General features: G+C 42.0%; 1 protein-coding gene across 1 annotated transcript in view; it reads left to right on the forward strand.

Moving 5' to 3' along the window:
* The window catches only part of SERPING1 (serpin family G member 1), a 76,910-nt gene extending 66,516 nt beyond the window's left edge, over positions 1–10,394 (forward strand). The window contains exon 8 of the mRNA XM_053692286.1: positions 9,969–10,394. Within this exon, the coding sequence (XP_053548261.1) occupies positions 9,969–10,225 (257 nt within the window). The 3' untranslated portion in view covers positions 10,226–10,394. The remainder of the gene's footprint in view (positions 1–9,968) is intronic.
* The last annotated feature ends 217 nt before the right edge of the window (positions 10,395–10,611 follow it).

Raw genomic sequence — 10,611 nt, forward strand, 5'->3', positions numbered from 1 at the left:
GATGTTTGGGGTTTGCGGTTTAGGGGTTAATAGGTTAGATAGATTTATTGCGATGTGGGGGTTTTGTGGTTTTGTGGATAACATGTTATTAGATTAATTAGGTTTATTGCGATGTGGGTGATTGACGGTTAAGGGGTTAATATTTTAATTATGTTATTTGCGGATTAGGGATTAATTACTTTTGCGATGTGGGATTTTGCGGTTTAGGTGTTCGTTAATAATAAATTTGCTGGAAGTTAGGTGTTTTTTGTTATACTAAAAAGTATACTAAAAATATACGTGTTTTTATTTTTATTCAGTGCAGCGAGTTGCGTGGGTTTTTTTAGGCTTCGGGTTTGCCTACGCTGCCAGGTGGATTCTGAAAATGCCAGCAACATTCTTTTGGCTGCCTTGCGCTGCCAACATTCGATTCAGGACGCATGCAACTGGCGACGGACAAACGCAATTATAGTATAGATTTGTAAATATATCTGCATGTCTATTGTTACTGAGTTAATCACAGGCGAAGGTGTGAGAGGGGCGGGAGAGGGCAAGAGAGGGGCGGGAGCGGGTGAGACCGCTACGCTACAAAAAGTAATCTAGTGCATGGGAAGGAGGGAGAGGGGGATTATAGTTGGGTAAGTGACCTGGGAGGGGGTATCCTGTATGATTGCATAGTAACTCTATCCTGTATGATTGCATAGTAACTCTAATAAAGATTATGGGGCCGAATTATCATTGTGCGAGTGGACATGATCCAATATTGTGGATCATGTCCGCTGCACTTCGATAAATGCCAACAGCATACGCTCTCTGCATTTATCATTGCACCAGCAGTTCTTCTTAGGGACCATAACAGATTCCCTATCTATGAACATTTTTCTGACAGGGGTCAGAAAATCCAAAATTCCCTCCTCTTGCCTCTCTCTTCAGTCTACTATTCGCCCATCAGTGGCTCAATGTATAGAGGTAATTGGTCTGATGGTCACTTCTATGGACATCATTGCCTTTGCTCGATTCCATTTGAGAGCTCTGCAATTATACATGCCCAGACAATGGAACGGAGACCATTTGGATCTATCTTGGATGATAGATCTAGACCAGTCGACAAGAGTCTCTCTCCCATGGTGGTTTTCTCAGGACCATCTGTCTCAGGGCACATGCTTCCAGAGACCTTCCTGGGTGATTGTGACTATGGACGCCTGCCTGATAGGCTGGGGAGCAGTCTGGGACTTGTTAAAGGCACAGGGACTATGAACTCTGGAGGAGTCTGCTCTCCCCATAAACATCTTGGAATTGAGAATGATTTACAATGCTCTGATGGCTTGGCCTCAATTGTCCTTAGCCTGGTTTATCAGGTTTTAGTCGGACAACATCACCTCAGTGGCTTACATCAACCACCAGGGACAAACTTGGAGTTCCTTAGCCATGAAGGAGGTGGCATGGATTATTCAGTAGGCAGAAGCTTACAATTGTCTATCTGCCATCCACATTCCTGGAGTGGACAACTGGGAAGCGGATTTCCTGAGCAGACAGACATATCATCCCAGGGAGTGGGCTCTCCATCCGGATGTTTTCTCCAGGTTAACCCTCAAATGGGGGGTGACGTAGTTGGATCTGATGGTGTCTCGACAGAACGGCAAGCTTCCAAGGTACAGTTCAAGGTCAAGAGATCCCCAGGCCGCTCTGATAGATGGTCTGGCGGTTCCTTGGGATTTCGTTCTAGCATACCTGTTTCCTCCATTTGCGCTCCTTCCACGAGTTATTGCTCGTATCAAACAAGAGAGAGTATCAGTAATTCTAATAGCTCCTGCATGGTCTCGCAGGATCTGGTATGCAGACCTAGTGAAGATGTCTTCTCAACTGCCTTGGAGGTTGCCTTTGAGGAAGGACCTTCTAACTCAGGGTCCATTCCTCCATCCAAATCTAGTTTCTCTGAAGCTAACTGCTTGGAGATTGAACACTTAGTTCTGTCTAAGCATGGATTTTCTGAGTCAGTCATTGAGACTATGATCCAGGCTCGCAAGCCTGTTACTCGAAAAATTTACCATAAGGTATGGCCTAAATACCTTTATTGGTGTGAATCTAAGGGCTACTCTTGGAGTAGGGTCAGGATTCCTAGAATTTTTTCTTTTCTCCAGGAAGGTCTGGAGAAAGGGTTGTCAGTCAGTTCTCTGAAAGGTCAGATTTTTGCATTATCTATTTTGTTACACAAGTGTCTGGCAGATGTGCCAGATGTTCAATCTTTTTGTCAGGCCGAGGCCTCTTTTGGGAGAAAGGTTCTTCAAGCAGTGGTGCCTTCTGTCTGCCTGTCTTGTTCTCCCTCCCTGTTCATTCTGTATCCTCTAGCTTGGGTATTGGTTCCCACTAGTAATTGAATGACGTTTTGGACTCTCCATATTTTAGAAAAGAACACAAAATTTATGCTTACCTGATAAATTTCTTTCTTTCCGGATATGGAGAGTCCACGACCCCACCCTTTATTAAGACAATTATTTTTGACTAAACCTCAGGCTCCTCTACACCTTTGTGTTATTCTTTTTCCATTTATCTTCGGTCGAATGACTGGGGATTATGGGTAGGGGAGTGATACTTAATAGCTTTGCTGTGGTGCTCTTTGCCTCCTCCTGCTGGCCAGGAGTGATATTCCCACTAGTAATTGAATGATGTTTTGGACTCTCCATATCCGGAAAGAAAGACATTTATCAGGTAAGCATAAATTTAGTTTTTTTTACATAGAGATGTTCAGGTGATATTTTCTTGTCAGATTTTAAGAGTTAAGCTGCATCACTTTCAAATGATTTAGAAGAGTATTATGTCCTTTAACTTGAAATGTATATAAAACAATGAGTCAATGTTTCAATATATAACAGTGCCTATTTATATTACAATGTTACAGATTAACTTTGTATATTTCTAAATTAAAGGGTGAAATTATTTTTTAACAAAATTTTTACCAATATTAGAGCTATTCACTTGTTATGGTAGTTGTTTTTAGTTTAATTGCTCATGCTCAACACACTTAAAGGGACATTGTACACTATAATTTTCTTTGCATAAATGTTTTGTAGATGATCCATTTATGTAGCCAATCTGGTAGTGTTTTTGTAACAATGTATAGCTTTGCTTATTTTTTTTAATAAAATTCTGCTGTTTTATAGACTCCTAACCAAGCCCCAGAGTGTTTATGATGTATACAGTCAAACTGGGTCTGTTTTCCTTAGAAAAAAGGCGCTTGAGAGGTGACATGATTACTTTATATATTCAAGGCCCATATACAGAGATGGCAGAAACTCTGTTTATTCCAAGAAAATTGTTTGTGACAAGGGGTCACAATTTAAGGTTGGAGGAAAGGAGATTTAATCTCCTGCAACGGAAAAGTTTTTTCACTGTAAGAGCAATAAAATTGTGGAACTCATTACCAAAGGAGGTAGTGAATGCCAATACCCTAGATACATTAAAAAATAGTCTGGATACATTTCTGTATATAAACAAAATTCATGGATATGATTGCTAGTATTAAATGTGTCACCTTTTAGTGGGTTATTTAAGCTTAACTGGAGCTTTTTGTAAGTATTTTAGATTTGTATAGGTTGAACTCGATGGTCTTCGGTCTTTTTTCAACCTTATCTACTATGTTACTATGTTACTATGTCACATGTGTTTACAGGACTCCTGGTGGCTCCTATTTATGTTATCTGTCTTTTCATATGCAGGGAATGGGGAGGGGCTGCTCATTTTTTTCCCATCCCCTTTCACTTGTTGTCCCAGTCTAACCTCATCAACAGTGCTAAACTTGGAGCTTCTAAGTAAGTTTCTCTTGTAAGGTGTATCCAGTCCACGGATCATCCATTACTTGTGGGATATTCTCCTTCCCAACAGGAAGTTGCAAGAGGATCACCCACAGCAGAGCTGCTATATAGCTCCTCCCCTAACTGCCATATCCAGTCATTCTCTTGCAACTCTCGACAAGCATGGAGGTAGTAAGAGAGAAGTGGTGAAACGTAGTTGTTTTTTTTCTTCAATCAAAAGTTTGTTATTTTTAAATGGTACCGGAGTTGTACTATTTTGTCCCAGGCAGAAAATAGAAGAAGAATCTGCCTGTGATTTCTATGATCTTAGCAGGTTGTAACTAAGATCCATTGCTGTTCTCACACATAACTGAAGAGAGAGGTAACTTCAGCTGGGGAATGGCGTGCAGGTTATCCTGCTATGAGGTATGTGCAGTTAAAAAACAAATTCTAGAGATGTAAATGCTAGAAAATGCTGCTGATACCAGATTTATGTAAGGTAAGCCTGAATACAGTGATTTAATAGCGACTGGTATCATGCTTACTTTCAGAGGTAATACTCTTATAGATTTGCAATATAAAATGTTTGCTGGCATGTTTAAACGTTTTTATATATACTTTGGTGATAAAACTTTATCGGGGCCTAGTTTTTTTCCACATGGCTGGCTTAAATTTGCCTAGAAACAGTTTCCTGAGGCTTTCCACTGTTTTAATATGAGTGGGAGGGGCCTAATTTAGCGCTTTATTGCACAGTAACTTTTACAGACTGAGACATCCAGCTTCCTCCAGGAGTCCCCTGAATGCTATAGGACCTCTCTAAAGGGCTCTTAGGATTTCCAAAGTCGTTTGTTTGGGAAGGTAGGCCCACAGCAGGGCTGTGGCAGTTTGTTGTGACTGTTAAAAAATGTCTATATCGTTTTTTTTATCAGTTTTTTGAACTAAGGGGTTAATCATCCATTTGCAAGTGGGTGCAATGCTCTGTTAGCTTATTATACACACTGTAAAAATTTCGTTTGATTTACTGCTTTTTTTCACTGTTTTTCAAATTCTGACAAAAATTGTTTCTCTTAAAGGCACAGTACCGTTTTTATTTTTTGCTTTTTAACTTGATTTAAAGTGTTTTCCAAGCTTGCTGGTCTCATTGCTAGTCTGTTTAAACATGTTTGACATAGAGGAAACTCCTTGTTCATTATGTTTAGAAGCCATGGTGGAACCCCCTCTTAGAATGTGTACCAAATGTACTGATTTCACTTTAAGTAATAAAGATCATATTCTGTCTTTAAAAAATTTATCACCAGAGGAATCTGACGAGGGGGAAGTTATGCCGACTAACTCGCCCCACGTGTCAGACCCTTTGACTCCCGCTCAAGGGACTCACGCTCTAATGGCGCCAAGTACATCTAGTGCGCCCATAGCGTTTACTTTACAAGACATGGGGGCGGTCATGGATAATACACTGTCAGCGGTATTATCCAGACTACCTGAGTTTAGAAGAAAGCGAGACAGCTCTGGAGTTAGAAGAAATACAGAGCATACTGATGCTTTAAGAGCTATGTCTGATACTCCCTCACAATATACAGAAGCTGAGGAAGGAGAGCTTCTTTCTGTGGGTGATGTTTCTGACTCAGGGAAGAAGATTCAACCTGATTCTGATATGTCTACATTTAAATCTAAGCTTGAACACCTCCGCGTGTTGCTCAGGGAGGTTTTAGCTGCTCTGAATGACTGTGATACAATTGCAGTGGCAGAAAAATTGTGTAGATTGGACAAATACTATGCAGTGCCGGTGTGCACTGATGTTTTTCCAATACCTAAAAGGTTTACAGAAATTATTACTAAGGAATGGGATAGACCAGGTGTGCCGTTCTCCCTCCCTCCTATTTTTAAGAAAATGTTTCCAATAGATGCCACCACACGGAACTTATGACAGACAGTCTCTAAGGTGGAGGGAGCAGTTTCTACCCTAGCTAAGCGTACTACTATCCCTGTCGAGGACAGTTGTGCTTTCTCAGATCCAATGGATAAAAAGTTAGAGGGTTACCTTAAGAAAATGTTTATTCAACAAGGTTTTATTCTACAGCCCCTTGCATGCATTGCCCCAGTCACTGCTGCTGCGGCTTTCTGGTTTGAGTCTCTGGAAGAGGCTTTACAGGTAGAGACCCCATTGGATGACATACTTGACAAGCTTAGAGCACTTAAGCTAGCCAATTCTTTTGTTTCTGATGCCATTGTTCATTTGACTAAACTAACGGCTAAAAATTCTGGTTTTGCTATTCAAGCGCACAGGGCGCTATGGCTTAAATCATGGTCAGCTGACGTTACTTCAAAGTCTAAGCTGCTTAACATTCCCTTCAAGGGGCAAACCCTATTCAGGTCTGGTTTGAAGGAGATCATTTCTGATATCACTGGAGGAAAAGGTCATGCCCTTCCTCAGGATAGGTCCAAATCAAGGGCCAAACAGACTAATTTTCATGCCTTTCGAAACTTCAAGGCGAGTGCGGCATCAACTTCCTCTAATGCAAAACAAGAGGGAACTTTTGCCCAGTCCAAGTCGGTCTGGAGACCTAACCAGACCTGGAACAAAGGTAAGCAGGACAAAAAGCCTGCTGCTGCCCCTAAGACAGCATGAAGTATCAGCCCCCTATCGGATCTAGTAAGGGGCAGACTTTCGCTCTTCGCCCAGGCTTGGGCAAGAGATGTCCAGGATCCCTGGGCGTTGGAAATTGTATCCCAGGGATATCTTCTGGACTTCAGAGCTTCTCCTCCAAAAGGGAGATATCACCTTTCACAATTATCTACAAACCAGATAAAGAGAGAGGCATTCTTACACTGTGTTCAAGACCTCCTAGTTATGGGAGTGATCCATCCAGTTCCAAAGGAGGAACAAGGACAGGGATTTTACTCAAATCTGTTTGTGGTTCCCAAAAAAGAGGGAACCTTCAGACCAATTTTAGATCTCAAGATCTTAAACAAATTCCTCAGAGTCCCATCATTCAAGATGGAGACCATTCGTACCATCCTACCTATGATCCATGAGGGTCAATACATGACTACAGTGGATTTAAAGGATGCTTATCTTCACATTCCGATACACAAAGATCATCATCGGTTTCTCAGGTTTGCCTTCCTGAACAGGCATTACCAGTTTGTAGCTCTTCCCTTTGGGTTAGCTACAGCCCCAAGGATCTTTACGAAGGTTCTGGGGTCACTTCTGGCGGTCCTAAGACCGTGGGGCATATCAGTGGCCCCTTATTTAGACGACATTCTGATACAGGCGTCAAATTTCCAAATTGCCAAGTCTCATACGGACATAGTTCTGGCATTTCTGAGGTCGCATGGGTGGAAGGTGAATGAAGAAAAGAGTTCTCTATCTCCACTCACAAGAGTTTCCTTTCTGGGAACTCTAATAGATTCTGTAGAAATGAGGATTTACCTGACAGAGTCCAGGTTATCAAAACTTCTAAATTCCTGCCGTGTTCTTTATTCCACTTCTCGCCCTTCGGTGGCTCAGTGTATGGAAGTAATCGGCTTAATGGTAGCGGCAATGGACATAGTGCCGTTTACACGCCTACATCTCAGACCGCTGCAACTATGCATGCTCAGTCAGTGGAATGGGGATTACACAGATTTGTCCCCTCTACTAAATCTGGATCAAGAGACCAGGGATTCTCTTCTCTGGTGGCTATCTCGGGTCCATCTGTCCAAGGGAATGACCTTTCGCAGGCCAGATTGGACAATTGTAATGACAGATGCCAGCCTTCTAGGCTGGGGGGCAGTCTGGAACTCCCTGAAGGCTCAGGGATCGTGGACTCAGGAGGAGACACTCCTTCCAATAAACATTCTGGAACTAAGAGCGATATTCAATGCTCTTCAGGCTTGGCCTCAGCTAGCGACAATGAGGTTCATCAGATTTCAGTCGGACAACATCACGACTGTGGCTTACATCAACCATCAAGGGGGAACAAGGAGTTCCCTAGCTATGTTAGAAGTCTCAAAGATAATTCGCTGGGCAGAGATTCACTCTTGCCACCTATCAGCTATCCATATCCCAGGTGTAGAGAACTGGGAGGCGGATTTTCTAAGTCGACAGACTTTTCATCTGGGGGAGTGGGAACTCCATCCGGAGGTGTTTGCACAATAGATTCATCGTTGGGGCAAACCAGAACTGGATCTCATGGCATCTCGCCAGAATGCCAAACTTCCTTGTTACGGATCCAGGTCCAGGGACCCCAAGGCAACGCTGATAGATGCTCTAGCAGCGCCTTGGTCCTTCAACCTGGCTTATGTGTTTCCACCGTTTCCTCTGCTCCCTCGTCTGATTGTCAAAATCAAGCAGGAGAGAGCATCAGTGATCTTGATAGCGCCTGCGTGGCCACGCAGGACTTGGTATGCAGATCTGGTGGACATTTTATCCTTTCCACCATGGATTCTGCCGCTGAGACAGGACCTTCTACTTCAAGGTCCTTTCAACCATCCAAATCTAATTTCTCTGAGACTGACTGCCTGGAGATTGAACGCTTGATTTTATCAAAGCGTGGCTTCTCCGAGTCAGTCATTGATACCTTAATTCAGGCACGAAAGCCTGTCACCAGGAAAATCTATCATAAGATATGGCGTAAATATCTTTACTGGTGTGAATCCAAGGGCTACTCATGGAGTAAGGTCAGGATTCCCAGGATATTATCTTTTCTCCAAGAAGGATTGGAAAAAGGATTGTCAGCTAGTTCCTTAAAGGGACAGATTTCTGCTCTGTCTATTCTTTTGCACAAGTATCTGGCGGATGTTCCAGACGTTCAGGCATTTTGTCAGGCTTTAGTTAGAATCAAGCCTGTGTTTAAACCTGTTGCTCCGCCATGGAGTTTAAACTTGGTTCTTAAAGTTCTTCAAGGGGTTCCGTTTGAACCTCTTCATTCCATAGATATCAAACTTTTATCTTGGAAGGTTCTTTTTTGGTAGCTATTTCCTCGGCTCATAGAGTTTCTGAGTTATCTGCCTTACAATGTGATTCTCCTTATCTGATCTTCCATGCAGATAAGGTAGTTCTGCGTACCAAACCTGGGTTTTTACCTAAGGTGGTATCTAATAAGAATATCAATCAGGAGATTGTTGTTCCATCATTGTGTCCTAATCCTTCATCAAAGAAGGAACGTCTATTACACAATCTTGACGTGGTTCGTGCTTTAAAGTATTATTTACAAGCTACTAAAGATTTTCGTCAAACATCTGCTTTGTTTGTTGTCTACTCTGGACAGAGGAGAGGCCAAAAGGCTTCGGCAACCTCTCTTTCAGTTTTGGATAAGAAGCATAATCCGCTTAGCTTATGAGACTGCTGGCCAGCAGCCTCCTGAAAGGATTACAGCTCATTCTACTAGAGCTGTGGCTTCCACATGGGCCTTTAAAAATGAGGCTTCTGTTGAACAGATTTGCAAGGCGGCGACTTGGTCTTCGCTTCATACCTTTTCAAAATTCTATAAATTTGATACTTTTGCTTCTTCGGAGGCTATTTTTGGGAGAAAGGTTTTACAGGCAGTGGTACCTTCCGTTTAAGTACCTGCCTTGTCCCTCCCTTCATCCGTGTACTTTAGCTTTGGTATTGGTATCCCACAAGTAATGGATGATCCGTGGACTGGATACACCTTACAAGAGAAAACATAATTTATGCTTACCTGATAAATTTATTTCTCTTGTGGTGTATCCAGTCCACGGCCCGCCCTGTCATTTTAAGGCAGGTATTTTTTAATTTTAAACTACAGTCACCACTGCACCCTATGGTTTCTCCTTTCTCTGCTTGTCTTCGGTCGAATGACTGAATATGGCAGTTAGGGGAGGAGCTATATAGCAGCTCTGCTGTGGGTGATCCTCTTGCAACTTCCTGTTGGGAAGGAGAATATCCCACAAGTAATGGATGATCCGTGGACTGGATACACCACAAGAGAAATAAATTTATCAGGTAAGCATAAATTATGTTTTTTAAAAGGTTTTATACTGGGTTTTTAGATCAGCATCTGTGCATAGTCTTCTTTATAGTAGTGTCTATTATATGCAGTTATAGGAAATATGGTGTACACTGCCCCTTTAAAGTATGGTTTGGATCACAGGAGAGCTAAAAAGAGTCAACTTGATAAATGTGGGTCTTGTTTTCCACCATACCTAAAACAGAGCAATTTAAAATAATATTGCATGTTTCTGTGCCACCAGGTTTTTATGATCTCTTCTCTTCGCCGGACCTCTGTGCTCTATCGAACCAAACTGATATTGTAGTTGATGATGTTATCCAACATGCTGTTCTGGAGGTGAAGGAAGAGGGTGTCACTGCAGCAGCTGCTACGTCTATCTCTCTTGCTCGCACAGTCTCTACTTTTAGTCTTCAGAAACCTTTCTTTTTCATCCTAGCAAGTGACATCAGTGGAATGCCTCTGCTTCTTGGAAGGGTTACTGACCCCAATAAGACATAAGGAACACAGAACCAAGCACCATTCACTTGGTAACATCTAAAATCACTAATCTATTCTGTGTATTTCACCAACATCCAATAGATCTATCAAACCAACATTCAATAAATGTATTAAACCCTCCAAAACAAGACTCATTTGTTTACAAAGCACATTAAATAATGACATTTGAGTATTGTTCACTCATTTTCTTGATGAGATATTGTTTCTTTGTATTGTTCAAAATCAGTTCTTCTCTTTGTAGGTTTGAATTCTGCCTCTGCTGTTTACAAGAGAGCACATTTCCTATGGGACTATCAGGTTTTATCTGCAAGCACATCTTTAGCAGGGCACCATTAAACAAGTGCTGTCCAGGGACTGAACCAAAAATTGGCTGGCTCCCTAGCTTA

The sequence above is a fragment of the Bombina bombina genome, chromosome 9 (assembly GCF_027579735.1).
Source record: "Bombina bombina isolate aBomBom1 chromosome 9, aBomBom1.pri, whole genome shotgun sequence".
NCBI classification, from domain to species: domain Eukaryota; kingdom Metazoa; phylum Chordata; class Amphibia; order Anura; family Bombinatoridae; genus Bombina; species Bombina bombina.